We start from the raw sequence: 20,908 nt of genomic DNA, 5'->3' as shown, positions 1-20,908 counted from the left end.
GTACATATAACTCCCTGGACTGGAGGTATACTGTAAGTATTTCAAAGAAGTAGTTAGTCCTTAGGGTGGGAAGAGGATGGGGTAAGATACTTCCTGTGTGAGTGAACCCTAATGTGACCTGGACATAGGGTCGAGGGTGGGTAGCTCTGGGGTCAACTTGGTGATTCTATTCAGGATTGCTCCTAGGAAAGGGAGAGGGCTTTAGTCAGAGTCGCTGCTGCATCGGACCTTTGATGACACAGGGACTCATGGCATTTCCAAGTTCAGTGTGCAGTGTTGTATTTGACATATGAGCATCAGTGATTGAGTGGAGGTTGTACTCTCAATTTCCATTCCATAAGCACATGCTGGCTTCTGATGAGGGGTATGCAGATATTGTAGTCTCTTTTTTTCCTCACTTGATATTTTTTTATTTAAATTAGAAACAATCTTGTATATCAATCCCAGTTCCCTCTCCCTTGTATCCTCTCGTGCCTCCCACAACCCCCCTCCCACTCTCTATCCATTCCCCAGGGAGAGTGAGGCCTTCAATGGGGGATCATCAAAGTTTGTCACATCATTTGGGGTGGGACCTAGGCCCTCCCCCATTCATGCACTAGGAATAAATACTGGTTCCACTGTGAAAGGCCCCATAGACTGCCCAGGCCTCCTAGCTGACACCCAAGTTCAGGAGATCTGATTCGGTCCTATGCTGCTTCCTTAGCTGTCTAGCTGGGGTACATGAGATCCCCACTTGCTCAGGTCATTTGTTTCTGTGGGTTTCCCCAGCATGATCTTGGCCCCTTTGCTCATCACTCCTCCATCTCTACAACTGAATTCCAGGAGTTTGGCTCTGTGTTCATCTGTGGATCCCTGCTTCTGCTTCCATCAGTTATTGGATGAAGGCTCTAGGATGGCATTTAAGGTACTCATCAGTTTCATTATAGGAGAAGGGCATTTAAGGTAGCCCCTCCACTATTGCTTAGATTCTTAGTTGGGGTCTTCCTTTTTGATCTCTGTAAATTCTCTAGTGCCAGATTTCTCTTTAAACTTAAAATGGCTCCCTCTATTACGGTATCTCTTTTCTTGCTTTCCTCTATTCATCCCCTGAATCAGTCTTTCTGATCCCTCATGTCCTCCTCTCCCTTCCTCTTCTCCCCTCTTCCTTCTCCTACCTTCTTCCTCCTTCCCTCATGCTTCCAATTTGTTCAGGAGATCTTGCCCCTTTCCCCTTCTCTGGGGGACCATGCACATCTCTCTTAGGGTCCTCCTTGTTTCTTAGCTTCTCTGGAGGTTTGGATTGTAGGCTGGTAGTCCTTTGCTCTATGTCTAGTATCCATATATGAGTGAGTACATACCATGTTTGTCTTTCTGTGACTGGGTTATCTCACTCAGGATGGTTTCAAGATTCTATTGTTTTTTTTTTTCCCCACTGAGTAGTAGTCCATTGTGTAAATGTACCACATTTTCTTTATCCATTCTTTGGTTGAGAACTAAATAGAGAATTTTCAATAGAGGAATCTAAAATGGCTGAAAGACACTTAAGAAATTGCTTAACATCAACATCAGGGAAATGCAAATCAAAACAACTCTGAGATACCATCTCACACCTGTCAGAATGGCTAAAATCAAAAACACCAATGACAGTTTATGCTAGAGAGGATGTGAAGAAAGGGGAACACTCCCTCCACTGTTGGTGGGAGTGCAAACATGTACAGCCACTTTAGAAGTCAGTATGGCGGTTTCTCAGGAAAATGGGAATCAGTTTCCTCAAGATCCAGCAATTCCACTCTTAGGAATATACCCAAAGGATGCACATTCATACAACAAGGACATCTTTTCAACTATGTCCATAGTAGCATTATTAGTAATAGCCAGAACGTGGAAACAACCTAGATACCCCTCAACCGAAGAATGGATATTGTAGTCTTTAGAGCTTTAGAGATGAGCATTTCAGAAGTGAGTTGATGCTTGCTGAGATTTACAGATTGACTTTTTGGTCCCAAAGGCACTGGGGAGTGGAGAACCAGGACTCCTGTCTAATGATGTTTTTATTATCCCCTGGGCTGGCAAAACTTGGTCCTTAGCAGTCTCCAGCTGGGTACAACTTGTTAATTGCTTTATCTTTGTGGTGAGGATTAGAGTATATGCTAAGATTTTGGCAGTTGTGGCTTGACCTTGGCCTGTTGTTGAAATCAACAGTGGACAACAGCTTGGTGCCCCTCCCTGTTATTGCTTGTCTGGAGAGTCCTTGATAGGCGGTGTTGGTACTTGTCCTAGAGTCAGACCTTCGCAAGGCTGATGCTGTTTCCACTCACTGCTCTGTTGTCGCTCTGGCTCTGATGATTTTTCCCTCCCTTTCTCCTTTTGTCCCTCCTCCTTGTCAACTTGGCTAGACTGAATTTTTTTCCTGTGCTCCAAATACTGCCTACTATTCATTCTTGGGAATGAATGAAGAACTGCATTGCCTAACCTTGATTTATGTCATAGGAATTTCCTGTGGGATCACAGACCCTGGCCAGAAACCCACCCCTCCATCAGCCTGGGAGTAGGCAGCTGGGAGACAATGTTTATTGAAAACATGTTTACTGAAAACAATTCAGTGCCATAAGCTCCTGATAAGGGCTTGATAAGGGCTCACTGAAACACCCTGACTTTGATCCCCCCCTTCCCCCCATGGCTAGCTACTTCTTCCTGCTCCCTGCTGTTCCAGACTCTGGTGCCAGAGATATAACCACCAGCCAGGAGGAAGGAGAGAACTGTGTGAGAGGTGTGTGCGTGTATGGATGGCAGAAGCTTTTCTGAAGGGAAGCGTTTTTCTTGGGAAGTTCTCCTAAGCCGATTTGGGGAGCATAAAGTTTTCTTAACGTAACCGACTGGTCTCTGTGTCATTAATCTTGACCACATCGCCACATCTCGGATACAGGCTGCGCAGGAGGTGCGGCAATTTCCCTTAATTTTGTTTGAGAGGAACAATGAATTTTGTGTGTGTGTGTGTGTGTGTGTGTGTGTGTGTGTGTGTGTGTGTACATATATAAAACATTATATTATATACTTCTTGAGTCCTTCCTTAGTTTGACAAGTCTGGTCTTAAGTGTTTTTTTTAATGGTCCTGGGATGTAGCCAGGATGTAGAGAAGTGCTCCACCATTGAGCACACCCAGTTCTTTAAGTATTTTAAAATTTTGAGCTATGAGTACATTTTTTTCTTTCCTTGTTTCATTTTTGAGTGCATTAAGCATTCTGCTCATTGTATTCAACACCTGGAACCATGTTTTTTGTTTTGTGGGCCTGAAGGGATTTCCCACCACTAGATGGCAGATTCCTCCAACATTTCTAGACTGAAGACCCTTAATAAGCCATTTCTAATTCTTGAAATGCTTTTTCAGTGTGACTCTTCATTTCATCAGCATTACATAAAGTCTTGGTACCGAAGGACTTGCATCACCTGTCTGTCCTTTCTTAGGCGGCTGTGACCACTTCTCTGTTGCTGCCCCTGTTCCTGTTCCCTTGCTTTGTTCAAGCTCAAGTTAATTCAGCTCTTCACACCCTCCGTGTGTGTGTGTGTGTGTGTGTGTGTGTGTGTGTGTGTGTGTGTGTGTGTGTGTGTGTGTGTATGCCACTTTATTTTTTCTGGTACCCGTGTACTTGCCCTGACTTCCACAGTTAGAGCATCAGCGCTGGGCAGCCTTCATCTGTCGTTGGTTAAACTCTTCATTTTCCAGGTGGGAGAGCTGTAGCTGAGAGAGGTCAAGCCAAGGACGAGGACTGTGTCTTATATCAAACTTGCTACCTAGATAGGTGTCTCTTGAGTGAGGCACACTGGGTAAATGCTGTAAAGAATACAAAGATGAAGTGGACACCACCAGCATGGCTCCCCCTCAGTGATGGGATTATGCCTTGATTAACTGTTGCAGTGGATTGTGCTAAGTGTTCAGCACTTCCTCTCTTGTTCCTGGCTTGCTCGCTTCCTGGAGACTGCAGGCACTCACAGCATTTCTTACAGCCTAGCTGTCCTGTGTAGCATGTTCCCTTGGCCTGAGTGTTGTTACTAACCCACTTGTCTGACTGGGAACATTTCAAGGGCTACCTCCCTGTGAAGCCCTCCCTGACATCTTCCTTCACGAATTCTTGTCCCTGTGATGCGATTTTGTTCCAAGCTCTATGGTTGCTGCAATGTTCTGTGGTTCCTAATGGTTTCTAATAGTTTCATCTGCAGTGGATTGGGTCCATGGTCATTTCTGTGTAGGAGGATGCATCGAGGCTGTGGACATAAGGAATGCACATACAGAATGCAAGCCTGCTAAGCAGGATATGCAAATGATCGGCATTGACTGTGAAGTGGGAGAGTTCAGGTTGATGTCAGGAGAGTTAGAGGTGGCCTTGTCTGACAGTCCTTCATTCACTTACTGAATACTTCGTGTACTAAATTGGTGAGAAAGGCCTGTCTACAGATCACACACCTTTCTGCAAAGGCGTTTGAGCATCGTGCCCTGACTCCCAAAACCATGATAGTTTCTGTTAATACTCACGATTTCATACTGAAGATTATTAGGAAAGAGCTGTTTGTTGTCCGTTTTGTTTTTGTGAAGGAAAAGTAGTTTTGTTTATGAGTGCTGTGGCCCTGTCATGTCTGGAAAGTGCTGTTTCTAGTGTTCCTTCACTATTTCTGACTCTTACAGTCTTTCTGCTTCCTTTCCCATGATGATCCTGGGGGGAGGGGATTAATGTAGATGTTCCAGTTAAGGCCGACACTCGGTAGTCTCCTATTTTCTGTCCTTTGAGCAGTGGTGAATCTCTATATTAATTGTTAGCTACTCTGAAGACTGAGAGTGCACTAACACGTGGGTGTAAAGATAACTATTTAGGTTCCCCTATTTGCCTGAATAAGTTATCCCGTAGGACCTGTGACCCACCCAACATGGTTTCTTGGCTCAGTGAACAGCAGTATTAGATAGGAGTTTGTCACAGCAGTGGTGACTGTATGCATCTGACCAAATCAGTCACAGTAGTTCTGGGATGAATCAGGGAGGGGCTCATAAAGTCCTACCCATGGTTGAAGAGCTGCTGGCACCTGGTGACTACTGGGGGAGGGAGAGTCAGTTTACTTTGGAAGTCTCCCGTGGTAGGCTGTCCATGTTCCAGTGGGCGTCCTTACACCCATGCACACGCTGGCGGTACTGTGCCTACTCAGTGTGCTAAATAAAGCGAGTACATGAATGTGGAAGGGAAACTGACGAGGGTATGGGAGGAGTGGAGGAGTGAGAGTGATTTGTTTAAAACACATTACATTTTTGTGTATGAACTTTTCAACCAGTAAAAAACAAACAAAAATTAAATCTACTTAAAACAAGGCAAAAAAAAGAAAAGAAAAGCAGCTTTGTGAATCATGTGTTTTAGAGAGTTTTATTTATAATTACTGATTTTAACCTTATATATTTATATAATTAAAAGTTACATAATGCATCTGTATGATAATATGCTTATCATATATATGACAGTATTGTGTGACATTGAACTTCATGACTCAGCCCGGTAACTTCTGCCTATGCCCTGCATCTGAGTATTCTTGGTGGAGGAACTTAATGATGCAGAAAATGACCTTAGTGCTATAAATTATTTTCTACCATATTGCCTGTTTGTATTTAATTTCTGTAAAAATCAAACAGTGATTTTATTGGTTAATCCAGAGAATCCTAAGCTATAGCCATTAAATTCCTGCTTCTTTCCTGTATTTAACTCTCCAGGAGGCAGTTTTCATGACTTTATTTACATTTTTTTGAAATTTATTTTGTGTGTATGGGTATGTCTTACCTGTACTTATACCTATGCACCACATGCATACAGCACCCATAGAAGCCAGAAGAGGGTACGGGATCCTTTTGGACTGGTGTTGTGAGCTGCCATGTGGGTGCTGGGGAATTGAACCAAGGTCCTCAAGAAGAGTAGCCAGTGCTTCTCTATAATTCTTTTGATATGTCAGATCTAAGAAACCTTATGAAATGGTGTTATCTCTACTAAAAACAGACAAAAACCAAAATGTTTCAAGCTGAGTTTCCTGGGAATATAGCCTAGGAAAAAGACCTGATATGTGTGATGAAAGCACATTCTCTTCTCAGTAAGATGGGAGCTTTGTGGTGAAGGAGGCTTCGTTGACTTTGATGTAAAGAGGCTTGGCCAGCATCCTGTCACCTGAAACAGTGGTAGAGAGTGTTGAGTACACCATGGGAGCAGAGGTCAGGAAACCTCAGCTGGAAAGTCTGTCACTGTCTTAGGTAGTGGGCAGTTTTTAAATCACGGAAACTCTGCATTGTTATAATTATTAATCATTAAGAAATACATGAATTATTTTTCTTGTTATTTCTGTTGTCCTTTGTCATTGACAACATATAACCCACAAACAATGGATGTTTTCCTGTTACTGTATCACAACTTTACCTTTAGTTTTTTATTATTTATTTACCAGTTATTATTTTTATGTGCGCATACATGGTTGTATCATGGCATGTGTGTGGAGGTCAGGGGACAGCTTTGTGGAGTCAGTTCTCTTCTACCTTTACCTGGGCCGTGGTGATCTAACTCAGATCATCAGGCTTGCATGGCAAGTGCTTTACCTACTGACCATCTTCCTGACCCTACCTTGACCTCACCCTCCCCTTGAATAGGAATGATCATTAAGGTCTACTGTGCAGGATCCTGACAGATGTGCTGACCCTGGTTTAACTGGCAGAAAATGGCTGCTTGGCTTTCACTACTCACCAGCTTAGTTTTGTATTGGCTGCAGGGTGTGCCTCTTGCTGTCCAATGTTTGCCCTCTTAGTAACTGGCCTGTAGTTTGCTAATGGAGTATGGCCGATAGAAGTGAACCATCAGTAGCGTGCTGCTCACCTAGTCTTGCCCCTGAGCAGTTATTGCCATATGCTCTTTCCCATGGAGCACACCCAGCTTCTGCCATGTCTTTCTAAGGCTGCTGATGTGCCACACTGCTTCAGATGTGTGTTGGCACCACTGCGTGGTCTGCAGGAAGCTGTCCGACTCCAGCTGATGCTTGTTAGGTGTGATAAAGCTAATGTCTGAGGTGCACATGTACATTCAAGACAGTCTCCTTTAATTCTAAATTTCCAGATGCATTTAGGTGCCAAGATGTTTACCCTTTACTTCTCGGTCGGTGAAGGTGAAGTTCAAATTGAAAAGCCATTAGGTTTCTTTTCCAAAATAGTAATCATGTAGGTATAATGACAGCAATTTTAGCTTTCTGTGTAAAGGTGACCTGTTCTGCTCTGTGTTTTTGTCCATATTTGTAATTTATTAATTCTGTTCTCATCATTTTTAGACTTTTATTGGTTGGTGGATGTGAAAGTGCTGAACTGGGCATTTCCAAAGCTTCTAGCTGTGGCCTTTCTGCATGGAGAGTCCTTTCCGGTTCACCGTATTATAAGCAAGTTACTAACAGTGGAGACAGGGTCACTGAGGTATGGCGTTAGTACAGTTATCTCCACTACTTTCTAATTGGTGTTAGATAAAGAAACCCTGTAAGATGTAACCAGAAAAGTTTGCCTCAAAAAAGGGAGATTAATTAATGGTGGTGTGATTTTAGTGTTTTATTATTCTCATTTATTTGTTAACTGTAATTAAATATTATTATAATATATTATAATAATGCATAATATATCACAAATAATATTAATAATGTAACTAAAATATTTAGTATTACTGTATATCAAGTATAGTAAGTATATGTCTTCCCTTTTAGTAATGGTATTTTTAGATATTAGAAAAACAATGTAGGTCAGACAAGGTGACTCAGCAGGTAACCGTGTTTGCCTTGCAAGCCTGGTAGTTTGAATTTCGTACCCAGAGTCCATTCAGAGGCAAAAGGCGAGAAATGATCGCACAGAGTTATCTTCTTGTACACTTTGGCTCACAAATCCCAGTGTGTGTACACACACACACACACACACACACACACACACACACACACACACACACACACAATATACAAAAATGGAAAAAAGAGAGAACAAAGTAGCTTGGCTATTGTCTTATTACTTGTATTTTCTAATTTAGACATTAACATTTAGCAAGCTGTTTTTGTGTTGATGACTATTCAGAGTGCTTTTATCCTGTGCTAGCTCACCTAAGTGTCCCTTCAGGTGGGAGCTCAGGTCAGTTAACAAGCAAGTGCTCTGGGTTACCTAGCCAGCAAGTGAAGACTTAGAGTGCCAACTCACAGAAGTTCCCAGTTCACATTCCTAACTAGCATGTTTATATGAACTGTTATACATCCTTCTATGTTTATATGAACTGTTTTTATATTTCTGTATTCATTCTTTATCATTTATTGGACCTCTGTTTTGTTCCACACACTCCTTGTATTAGCTTTTTACCACTGACATAAATAATTAAGTTAATTTTGGCTAGCAGTTTCAGAGACTTCAGCTTATGGTGGCTTTATTCTGTTGTGGTATCGTAGCTCCTGATGAGACCAAATGACATAGAGAGTACTTACATCATGGTCTCTCTGAGAGGCAGGGAGAAGCGGGGTCAGAGAAAACATTAACTTGATATGAGTGTCTACCGGGGCCCCTGTGTCTCTGTAGGGTGGTGTCCTTTCATTGATGTGTCTTCCTAATGTCCTTCTACAACACCCTCTCCTAGAGGGAATACCTGCCTTCCAGTAGCACTGCCGCTGGCAACCAGCTCTTGGACCCATAGGGATTTTCCAGATCCCAAGTATAGGACCCTGTTAGTCTGTAGCATTAGTGTAAAAAGTCATATAATGACACAAATAAGCATATGAGAATACCTAAAGTGTCTGTGGCTTGCCACATCAGAATTCCTGGCCAAGCTTGCTGTTGCTGCTGTGTCTTTTTATTGTAATTGGTGATCAGAGAATCTATGGAAGAGAATCTTTTTTTTGAGGTCCCACTATCTCCACAGCTGGCTTTAGGAAGGACAGGGGAATTAAAGGCGGAACTATCACATACTTATCCCAGAAAGCAACAGAATTTTTGTTCATTTATCAAACTGTAACCACATGGCCATTCCTAGCTCGAAAGAAGATATTATGCCTACCATATTGGCCATACCCTACTAATATGTGTCTTGCGTTTTGGGTAAATTATATGAAAGTGGGCAGCTGTATATTTTTTAAGTGAGGGGTGAAACAGGGAGATTAAAGCATAGTATAAGGAAATGTGTTAGACTGCTCATTTCATGGTGATTGTATTTGTCTTGTTATTTTTCTTAAAATATATTGATTTAAAAGTAATCTCTGAAAGCAGTTAATGACTTGGTATTGAAAAAGATTCTCAAGGAAGTACTTTTGAAAAAGAAGCCTTCAGCAGTTATAGCAGTCTTCATTGTTATTATTAGAATTGCCCTGCATTGAAATAAGTGATACTTTTTAAAAATGATACCAACTTACTGTTTTATGTGGTACCAAACCTTAGCTGATATTTGCAGCTCACATAGTACAGAGTACTGGTTTTTCCTTCCGTTTATGATCCACCTAGCAGCTTTCCCTGCTTGGCTCTTTTCTCTTCAGACCCCAGGAAGGAGGCAGTTTATGCTATCAGCCCCTTTTCTCAGCCCTGGAGTGTTAGGCCACATGGAGCTTAATGACCGAAGGCAGGAAGATATGGCGAGGATCGGATCCCCTGGTTCCGTATAGCATTTCCCCTGATATTAGATTTTCTGTACCTCTGATTATGCCACTACGACTGGTACTCTTACCTGCCCCAGAAAGGACTAAGGTTAGGATTCATTGCAGAAATGGTCAGATTACTACTTCATTTTATAGGAAGATCTCAGCTATGTTTTCTCTGATTTTCATAACTTTTAGTTTTATGTGACATAAATTAAGCAGACCTTGGAAAAATCTTATCATTCAAATCTGCCTAAAACAAATATGATGCTCATAGCTTATTTTCAGATGGTTCAGTTAAAATATAAATTTCAAAAAGGCATTTGTATATACAGAAAGCAAACCGATGTAGCAAAATGTAAATGACTGGTGAGGGCAGGTGAGAGGTCTGGGTCTCCCATCATACGATCACTTTGTCTTTTCTGTAGTTTGAAGTTTGTTCAAACCAAAAGTGAGAAAAGGGAAGGAACAGATGAGTATGGAAGAGACACAAGACCGTGCAGGCACTGTGAGTCTTTTGGTCCAGCCGCATCGAGGGTGTCTGTATACAGTGGCCCAGCAGAGGAACTCTGAGAGCTGCTGCAGGGTTCTTGTGCGCTTCCACGTGGCTTCCCTTTGACTTCTGTATTGGGAAGTGCTTTGCTGTGTATAATCCTTCTGTCTTAAGCCCAAGGGATTTCAATATTGGCTTCTCTTAAAAAATTGCTTGTCCACTGACAAAGTAAGTGAGGAAAATATTGAATTGCAGATTGAATGCCCTGCTGTATAATTGACTTCTTGAAATGCTGCAAATGTATTTTGATTCCATTAGTAGCTTTCAAATGTGTCATGTAGCTAACTTTACAGTCCTTCGTCATAGCCATTCCCACCTCAAATCATTGGAGGTTATAACGTTTGTCCCTTTCATCAGGAGCTGGGTGCTGTGCCTAGCGAGCTTCCTCTTGTTGAAGGTTGCATGTATTAGGCAGATATTGATTGAAAAAAATTCTGATCACATGTATATTCCAGTCTCCTACAGCCTGGCAGGCTATAAAAGAGACTATGCACAATTCAATATATGCATTGATCAACAGTTCCAAATGTATGCTAGTGTCCTACATGACTTTACTTATTCTTTATTCAACATTGAATTATTGTTCCAAGCATTAGGAATATAACAAAAATCTAATGTAGCTGTCGTGACAAATGAGTACAATAAAGTGTAACAGTGCTCAGTTGGAATTCAGTAACTGAAATAGACAATAGGCATAGGCTCTGGAGTAGTGTCTGTCCCTGTCTGTGTCCACCCCCCCCCCACTTTATTTTTGCCACTTGTGTGATGAGGCTTTTGCCAGGATCTAGTGAGTCAATCTCTTTGAAGGCAGTTGATAAACTCCTACAGCAATATATATGGTAATTATTGTTGTCTGTTAGGAGTTTTAGGATGAAAATTTGGATAAAGAAGTGTAAAAATAAAAGTTCACTGAAGTTTTGTTATTGATGCTGGCCCCTTTCCTGATGCATCTTACCCTGTGGAAATAATACAGGCACTTTGGGCATATTGTTTCCCTAAGAAATCCTTTCTCTCAAAAGAGGGATGCAATCCAAGTATTTCCCCCGAAATTCTCCTCCTGCCCAACCCTGACCTGTGTGTGTGTGTGTCTTCCCTTGCTCCTACCCAGCACCCTCTCCTCTGTCTTTTTTTGTTTTCCTCTCCTGCTTGTTTCCCTTTCTGGCCCCACAGTGTCTGGTTGTGTAGGCCAGGCTGAGCTTGAATTCAGACATCTCTCTTCATCTTGTTTTGTCCTCCCGGACACTGAGACTAGAGATGTGCTAATACTCTTTGCCATTAATGTTTCATTATTCTCTTTCCTTTAAGATTTTTTTTTTGCCAAATTTTCTTTTTAGTTACTGGGTTTTTAACATATGGCAATTAAAAAAAGTTTTCTTCATCCTTAAGTTCTTGTTGAAGCACGTTGTTTTACTTAAAGCAGTATTTTTTTGTTTCCTTATGTTTGTTGGTTGTTTTCCCAAGCATAATGTATCCTTGTTTATATATGTGAATTTTTGTCTTCTGATTTTCTTTTTATTTTTAATTTTATTGATCTTTATGCTATGCCAGGCTTTCGATATCTACGAGATATTTATTTTGTTTGCTGGAATGATACTAGAATATTTTCCAGGATTCTGAGCTTAGTTCCCTGGGTGGTCGGTAGAGTGAAGCTCAGGTGCTCTGTAGATGTTGTTGGTGGGAAGGGCTATGGGCTCTGGAGCCAGGGCTTCTCTCTTGAATTGAAGCACACTGCATTTCCTTCTTTGCTTCTTCTATCCTCAGCACGTGGCAAACGAACCTTTTCATTGTTCTTCCTCAGAAGCTTGTTCCTGTCAGATCTCTCCCTTTGAGCACAGTGACTTGTCTGTCCTTTCCTCTAGCCCATGTCTCATTGACATGGATGCTTCTTCAGTGTTCTCAGACAACAGACAGACTTGATGGCTTTGGATTGTATTGAGATGGACCCTGACTTCTTTGCTAGCTTTCCTTGGTTGCTCTTCTCGGGTCCTGCAGTATTTTCCCCATCTGCCTTATTCATCATCAAGCAGGAACAATGGATGTGACAAACTTACCTTCCATTTTGCTTATTACAATATTGCGGTAAAATTCCTATGGTACAAAAGCAGTTGCTTTAAAGTGTACAGTTTAGTGATGGTGTAGACCTAGGAAAGAATCTGTACACCATATGATAATTTTGTTTCAGTTTTGAGGATCTACTAAACGTTTCCACAGTGCCTGTATTGCTGTAATTCTCAAATAAGAGAATGATGGTTCTAAACTCTCTATATTGTAATAACACCTTTTCCATTCTAAAAATTATAGTCATTTCTTTGTGTTTTAAATCCTGGTTTCTAAATGTTATTTTTTCCTCTTGTATGTTTGAAAGAATAGATTCAGTTCCAAATGAATGATGTTTCTTTGAGAACTTTTGAAATTTTTCATAGTGATAGTAAGATAAATGTCAAACTTAGCCTCAGCTAGAGCATGCTGTGATTCTAATTTGCCTACTGAGGAAAGCATTTGCTTGTGACTTTATCTTAGACTGTACCACTTGGTAGATTCCCTCGCCCTATTAGAATACCATCGAGATCCTTGAAATTATTGGTTTTGCTTTCTGTTTGTTTGTTTAATTTTTTGAGACAAGGTCTGACTATGTAGCTCTAACTGGCTTGGAACTTGCTTTGAAGACCAGGCTGTCTTCAAACTCACAGAGATCCACTTGCCTCTGCCTCCTGAGTGCTGGGATTAAAGACTTAAAAAAATTATTTTTTTACAGTTAATTTAATACTGGGCTACTTGCGTCTTGGTAACCACATTGAAACTACACTCTTCTTGTTATTACTTTATATGTGGTAAGATGTCTCAATATGTAATGTTCATTTTCTTTTCTGAGCTGCATCCTTAGCCCCACTGGTGGGTTTCTTAACTGTTTTTTTTTTTAAACTTGTTGTGTGCTTTGAATTCACAATAAAAAGGATTTTAGATGATGAATAAAGGATTCCATTAATCCTTCTTTATATGCTGTATCTTAATTTTGTAGGTGCCGAAGACACTGGGATTATTAAAGCTGCTAAGTGTCAAGTTTTACACTCGCCAGGGCCAAGAACAGGTAATGTAAATTTGCTTGAGTTTGTTTCCCAAACACTTTTGGCAGAGTGCCTTTAAGGTTAGAGTTGAGTGAGGTGTGGATTAGTCAGACTTTTTTGTTACTGTCACCAAATATCTGGCACACAAGTAGAGGCCGAACAAGCTCACGGTTTCAGAGGCTTGAGTCCAGCAGGCTAACGGGAGCCGATGGAGCATGACTGTTCATGTAGGGCAGCTGGAAGACAGGTGGAGCAGGCCAGCTCAGGTGGAGAAGGAGCAGAGTAGAGCAGTATCAGAAAGAGGTGCAGCACGCAGACCGTAAGGCCCCTTGCCTAGGACCCTGCTTCCTCCAGCCAGACCCCACCTTCCAAACTGAATCCATGATTAGCTTAGACCATTTAATAGTTGGAGTCCTCATGAGCTAGGCCCACCTGGAACATCCTGGCAGACACACTTGGAGGTGGGCGGGTCACTCATCTGTCTGGTTCTCTTTGTCTGTCTGATCAAGAGGACAATCAAGGGAACTATCAGAAACCTTGGATGATCTAGATCTTCATCTCGGTGTATTTTAGTATGTATTAATCTTAAAAAAAATGCTCTTGGAGGATGAAGGTACAGTCTGAACAAACCATTCTCCTAGAAGCAATATATCTTTACAGATTATTTTTAAAATTGTATGAAAATTTTATTCTGACTCATAAGAAATCTATCTGTGTGTGTGTATGTGTGCACATAATTAAAATTAAGGTATTTCTTCTCAGATATGAGGTTATTGATGACTCAGTAGGAAAAGAGTCATGTTGATCTGTGTTGGTAGCTAGGTGTGACTGCATAACACAACCTCTGGGGGAGGTGGGTATATTGTCTGTCCTAGCAATACTTTAAGACTTTTAAGGATGCTCCATCTCCATGGGATATCAGATCATACTTTTGTTGTGGGAAGAGTCAAGTGGCCTTATTTTTCTCCTTTCTTTGTTTCCTTCCTGAATCATCAGGAAGAGTATACTGAGAGTTCTGTTGCTACGTTGGTAGTTAGTATCCAGTGCATTTTAAGTTCGAATTACTTCTTTGCCATTGGCTTTAGCATGGTCATGCACTGTGGATGGAGTGGATAGAGTGGCCATTCTGACTGTAGAGTTGAGAGGTAATAGTGCCCTGTGTCTACAGCCTTAATCCTCTGTGGATTTATGCTGTATTCTAGTTGACATCCCTTTTAGTTTTTACCTGCAGCTGTCTTCATTTTGCAGACAAAGAAACATATGTAAGACTGAATGACTCGGCTTCTGTCTTGAAGTTAGTTTGTCTAATGTTCTGTGCTGCCTGGGTTGGTCTTAGAGCACCATGTTACTGGTCAGGACGCCCTCCCCTTTCTCCCTGAATCACCTTTGTATTGTCCATAATGGTTTCTGAGTACTTGCTCTTTCCCTTTAAGTAGGGTTCTGTTGTTGTTGTGAATTAAGTCCTGTTGACTATGTGGAGTAGAGAGTGTGGTGTTTTAGGATTCCTGGTTCTCAGTCTGTAGGTGTGTACTTTAAGACAGACACAATGTCAGTGCTGAGAACTAAAGGTGGTTTAGTGCAGGCATCTCCTCAAAGCCCACATGTGATGGGGTAGACCCTGATCAGGGCAAAGCACACACTACTAACTGAAGTGTCCCAGAAGAAGCATCCAGCCCTTGAGGTGCCTTGAGGAGCGGAAGTGCCCAAGTAGGGAAGAGAGGAGAAGTGTTCTGTTGTGGGGGTCAGTGTGCACAGGCATGAAGAGTGGCAACGATGCTAGACAATCCATGGGCTCTTGGTTTTGATTTTCCATGCCCTTATATTTAGAACAATATCATTATAGCAATATAGCATCTAGGGGATTGATATTTTTGATTCTTTCCTGTGCCATCTCTGGCTCCTATTAGAAATGTGTGTCAGCTGATTAGATTTAGCAGAAGGAGGTGTGGGTCTGTATGGTAAGTGTACAGAGACTGTTAGACTGTTTCTCTTTATGGTCATACCACCTAGGGACTCGAGCTGATTGTGTTATTGGTTATTCTCATCAGGTGGCACTCGCTATTTTTCATTCTGCCATGATTCTCTGGGATTGAGCAAAGCAGAGAGAAGCCAGCAATTAATTTCATTGTATTTTGATCCTGCATTTCCACATACTGTCCCTAAATCTGTACCTTGTTTGGGCTTTTGAATTTAGTATTCTAATCCCAGTGCTTTCCAGAAAATATCTTGATGTTGTCGGTGTCATCTTGTTTGTACCTAGACATTTTGGTTTATGGCTTGTAGAGTCTTAATGCTATAATTTCAGAGCTCTTGGCGCTCAGGGAGAACTCAAGGCCTTCCTCCTGTCATGAGCACAGCCTAACCAACAGTGATTTCCCATGATGTCACAACAAGCTCTGTGACTGGCATGGTCTTGTCTTTTTTTGTTGTTGTTGTTGAAGAAGTTGAAGCCCAGGGCACTTAAGCAAGCATGATGCTCAGGTTTGCTTTTGGAAGGGCTTTGAGAGGTGTTATTTTCTACCACCTCTGGCTGTGGAGGAAACCCTCAGCAGAACAATGGGGAAATAGTTGTACTCAAGAGGATGCCAGACCTTCAGTTACACTGTATTCTAGGAGACTAATCTACTTTACCCCTTAACGTTTGACAGCAGTCATGCTATCTTTTTCTGAGGCAGGAGTTTGTTAGGTGTTCAAGTCCCATCTTTGGTGGCAGAGTAAGACCCTGTCTCAAAAGGGAAAAAGTCCTTTACCTATTAGTATTTTAACGTGATCTGCCTTTTTCTATGTGACTATATAGCTACTATTTATTTTACTTTTTCTTTATTCACTTGTCATACTTTAAATCAATGACTGTCATCTTACAGACACCCAGTGAATGTGTAGTAGTGGCTGTTATTACTCTCTCTTTTTTTTTTTTTTTTTTTTTTTTTTTGGTTTTACGAGACAGGGTTTCTCTGTTTTGGAGGCTGTCGGTCCAGCCTGGCCTCGAACTCACAGAGATCCGCCTGCCTCTGCCTCCCGAGTGCTGGGATGTTATTACTCTCTTAATTCCTTCATGCTCACAATGGTACCAATATTAATCTGAACTTTAATTCCTTTTGTTGGCATGTGTGCATGATGTATATATACTGTATGCACAAGTTTATGTGTGCATATTTCTGTGTGTGACTGTGCCTTGTTTATTTTATGTATAGAGGACAGGACAACACTGGTGTCAGTTCTTGTCTCTGCATTGTTTTAAGTGGAGATCTCAGCAGGGTGGTGGTTATGCATGCCTTAGTCCCAGCACTTTGGAGGCAGAGGCAAGCAGATTTCTGTGAATTTGAGGTCAGCCTGGTCTGCAAAGCAAGTTCTAGGATAGCTAGAGCTATATAGAGAAACCCTGTCTCGAAAAACCAAGAAAAAAAAGGAAGAGATGATGTCTTTGTTAAAAAGGAAGAGAAGATGTCTTTGTTAAAAAGGAAGAGAAGATGTCTTTGTTAAAAAGGAAGAGATGATGTCTTTGTTAAAAAGGAAGAGAAGATGTCTTTGTTATTCCCACTGTGTATGCCAGGCTAGCTGACACCAGAGCTTCAGACTCTATTCTTGGATTCTCATCTTGCTGCAGAGGTCTGGGACTCCAGATGAGCTCTGCCATGCCTGGGTTATAGGTGGGTTCTGGGCTTCAGACTTAGATCTTCGTGCTGTGTGGACAGCACTTTTCTCCAGTTAGCTCTCCTCCTGGCCCTCCACATTCACTTAAACATGATGGTTTAATGTGCCTATATGTCATATGGCTCAAAATAATTAGCTTTTGTTTGTGGTATGTATGTCTTAAGACTGTAATAATAACTAGAATTACTCGTATTTATGAGTGGACTGGATTAGAGATTTTTTTTCTTCATACTTCTTTTTTTTTTTGTCTCAGGTTGTTAACCAGGCTCTTGAGGATGGCTGTTTGAGTTTGAAAATTCCCTTCCTCTGTCCCTCTGTCCCTCCGTCCCTGCGTCCCTCCGCCCCTCCCCTCCCCTTCCCTCCCCCTCCCCTCCCCTCTCCTCCGTCTTTTTATTCTAAATTACACTAGACTATATAAACTTAAAAAAAAAAAACCGAAACACTAGTTGGAGTCAAATTAGGCGCTCCTAGATGCCATGCAAGGGTTGCATCCTTAACATCTGGTAAACTTCCTAAGGACAGGGATTTGTGTTTATTTTGCTTACTGCAGACAGCAGAATGTGGAAACAGAGCCTGGCATGCAGTATTTACTGCCCAATATGTAATATTCAGTAAGTGCTTGTGGAATGTTAGCGGGGCTTCACTTACAAAATTGCATTTTATTGATTTGATTTTTTTTCTTTAAGAATATGTTGAAATTCAGAATGTTTTGAATGCATTCATTGGAATTTAGTAATTTATTTATATTTATTTTAATTTCATTTGTACAATTGAAAGATGTAGGCAATGGAAACCACTCATTTTTAGAGGTGATATGCAACTGAAGAAAGTGAGATAGTTTAAACAAATTTCAGTCTAACACTCTATCAGTCTAACACTCTATTTAAAATCATCAAGATCCCTTGTCTTAAGGACGATTGAAATTTTATTACAGTATTTGAGACAAGGTACAAGTCCTACTTTAATGGTTGATGCCAGTAGCAGAAACCTTTAATTAGTGCTTTTAATTAAGAAAAGATCCAATGGACATTTGAATTAGTACTTAATACAAGCCAGAAGGTGCATGAAATTGCATCAAGGCAACATGTGCTTTAATGATTTCATGAAACAGCTTTATTGAAATCATATAGTCACCTTTTAGTTATTCCTTAGTTCTTATTGTGGTCACAGAATTGTACCACCGCCTCAGTCCCACTTTTAGAAACAGTTTTTTTTTTTCACCTAGAAAGAAAGCGACATACCTCTTAACCATTACTCCCGTGTGTGGTGTATATTTCAAAGAATTCATAATCTGCTAAAGCACGACTATAAAAGTTGCTGGGAAGCCGGGCGTTGGTGGCGCACGCCTTTAATCCCAGCACTTGGGAGGCAGAGGCAGGCGGATCTCTGTGAGTTCGAGGCCAGCCTGTTCTACAAGAGCTAGTTCCATGACAGCCTCCAAAGCCACAGAGAAATCCTGTCTCGAAAAACCAAAAAAAAAAAAGTTGTTGGGAAGTCTTGGTAATTGTTCTGGGAATACTTTCATGGTGCTTGCCCATTTGAGTCTGGAGTACACTGTAAATCCGCAACACCTTACAGAAGGCAAGAACCTTGCCAAAGCAGCAATGTTGTGCCGTGTGCTGCAGCACCACCGTCTCAATGTCAGATTGGCAGGGCCCTCAGCTGCCCATGCTGATGGATGACAGGCAAACCTGCCAAGTACTGTTTGAGTTCTGAAAGCTTGCTCTGCCCACATGTCTTTTGCACTCACTGCACTCTTCCTGTGCAGGATGGAATCTTCAAGATGAGCCTTTCTCCAGACGGGAGCCTTCTTGCAGCAATCCACTTCTCAGGGAAGCTGAGCATCTGGGCCATTCCATCCCTGAAGCAAAAAGGCATCTGGAGTCAAGATGAACAGGTGTGTCCTCCGTTAGGTCACTCTTGAGGGTGAGGTCTGACAATAGTAATTTCAGTTTGTCGATGTTTTTCTGAAATACACAGTTTTCCAAACCTATGCTAGTCTTAAGTCAACTTATAAGTATCACCTAATAAGGACAAATCACCATCAGAAGGTTCTGTGCATCAGTTTTAACTTGAAACGTGGCACACTCTACATAGCAAGTAGGCTGTATCGAACTCTTTTTTTCCTCGTTAATGTTCAACAAACATAGAATGGAGATTGTAAAATTCCACCAAAACCAGGTTTAACAGTAATTGGGTAGTTAAATGCTAGAAGGGTTACTTTTCTTTCCAGAATCTTGTAGCCCCTGCTCTACACTTAACTTAGAGTCTGAGGGCAGTTGTCTTCTGTCCTTGCAAGGGCAGTCGAACTGATATGGAGAAAGATGGGCATTTTGCAGTCTTTTACTTTCTTGAGATAGCAAGTTTTAAGAATTTGGTGAGTTTGTTCAATAATATTGGGTAGACTCAACCATTTTAATTTATAGTCATAATGGAAATACAAATTAAAGTTATAATTCAAATTTATAAGGGAAAGTCAGATGTACCCATGGGGAAGCCCTATATTATGACAAAGATTTGTTATTATTATTCTTTAAAATTTACTTTTAGATGTATTTTATTTCATGTGGATGAGAGTTTTTTACTGCATGTATAGATGGGCACTGTATACATGCTTGGTGCCCATAGAGGGTAGATGGGTTATTTGGATTTCCTGGAGCTGGAATTAAGGATGGTTGTGAATCACTGTGTGGGTGCTGGGACCCACACCCAGTACTCTGTGAGAATGACAAGTGCTCTTAACTGATGAGCCATCTCTTCAGCCCCTAATATTTTCTTTTATTTTTGTGATACAGTTTTCCTGTGTAGCCTTGGCTGGCCTGGTTCATGCTGGATAGAGCAGGCTGGGCTTGACCCTGGAGTTATTGTCTTGCCTCTGACTGTTCCACTTAACCTTAGTTTTATTCTTTTCAGTTTGTAATTTGAAGCAGACTTTCTACCACTCCTACTGCCCATCCCTTCTACTTAATGTGGGGTCCACATGTCTACCACTCTTTCCTTCTCTTACTCCGTATAAAGAGATGCTCCTGAGACTAAAACCTGGGAGATGCATAATTGGGTACAACTGTCTGTTGCTGTGAACTGACTGGCAGTGGATTATAGCTTATTCTGATTGACACTTACATCCTGTTGTTCTGTTTCCTGAGACCCACTAGGACGTTTCTACTTTGCGTTATTCAGAGATTCTCCCACTGCGGTGTGCTTTCCTTGGCTATTTATATGCAGCAGTAAAGTGCTCACTTCTTTCATTTGGGCAGCTCATTGTAGATGGAGTTCTGTCCCACCTGGTCTCAAGTCGTTTATCACCAAATAAACACAGAGACTTGCATTAATTATAAACTGGCCAATGGCTCAGGTTCCTTATTGGCTAGCTCTCTCTTAATTATTATCCCATAACTATTTTTTTTTTTTTTTTGGTTTTACGAGACAGGGTTTCTCTGTTTTGGAGGCTGTTGGTCCAGCCTGGCCTTGAACTCACAGAGATCTGCCTGCCTCTGCCTCCCGAGTGCTGGGATTAAAGGTGTGCGCCACCAGCGCCCGGCTATCCCATAACTGTTAATCTATGTATTTCTACATGGCCTTGTCTTCCTAGTAGTTACATGGAGTCCCCCTGGCGTCTTCTCTCACTCTATCCTCTCTTTGCAGCATTCTCCTTGTCTGGTAGCCCCACCTATACTTCCTGCCAGGCTACTGGCTGATCAGTGTTTTATTCATCAACCAATAAGAGAAACATGTTAACAGCATACAGAAGGGCATACTCCATCATCTCATGATCACTTCATATTTGGGAAACATCTTTTTAAATGGTGAAGTTTTGAACAGTGAGGGTACCTGAGCTTTCTGTCTCCTTACATGATATTCTTTCAGTTAATAGAAATATTGCCCAGCTCCTGAAGCACTCTTAATATTCAATCATATACTGCATGCGCTATAATTAGTAGAATTGATTAATGTGCCTTTGATGTCTGCTGAGGTTCTGAAGGGCCATCTTTGCCTCTTGTACTCCTTATGG

The 20,908-nt window shown here is 41.4% G+C and overlaps 1 protein-coding gene across 6 annotated transcripts in view; it reads left to right on the top strand.

The window, feature by feature from the left end:
* Nbas (NBAS subunit of NRZ tethering complex) overlaps positions 1–20,908 on the top strand; it is a 275,296-nt gene that overhangs the window by 32,450 nt on the left and 221,938 nt on the right. For all 6 annotated transcript variants that reach the window (XM_005079052.4, XM_013119856.3, XM_013119857.3 and 3 more), the window contains exons 10-12: positions 7,312–7,450; positions 13,197–13,265; positions 18,665–18,793. In XM_005079052.4, the coding sequence (XP_005079109.1) occupies positions 7,312–7,450; positions 13,197–13,265; positions 18,665–18,793 (337 nt within the window). The remainder of the gene's footprint in view (positions 1–7,311; positions 7,451–13,196; positions 13,266–18,664; positions 18,794–20,908) is intronic.

Source organism: Mesocricetus auratus, unplaced genomic scaffold (assembly GCF_017639785.1).
Source record: "Mesocricetus auratus isolate SY011 unplaced genomic scaffold, BCM_Maur_2.0 Super-Scaffold_100024, whole genome shotgun sequence".
Lineage (NCBI taxonomy): Eukaryota > Metazoa > Chordata > Mammalia > Rodentia > Cricetidae > Mesocricetus > Mesocricetus auratus.
This window is presented reverse-complemented; position numbering and strand designations above follow the sequence as displayed.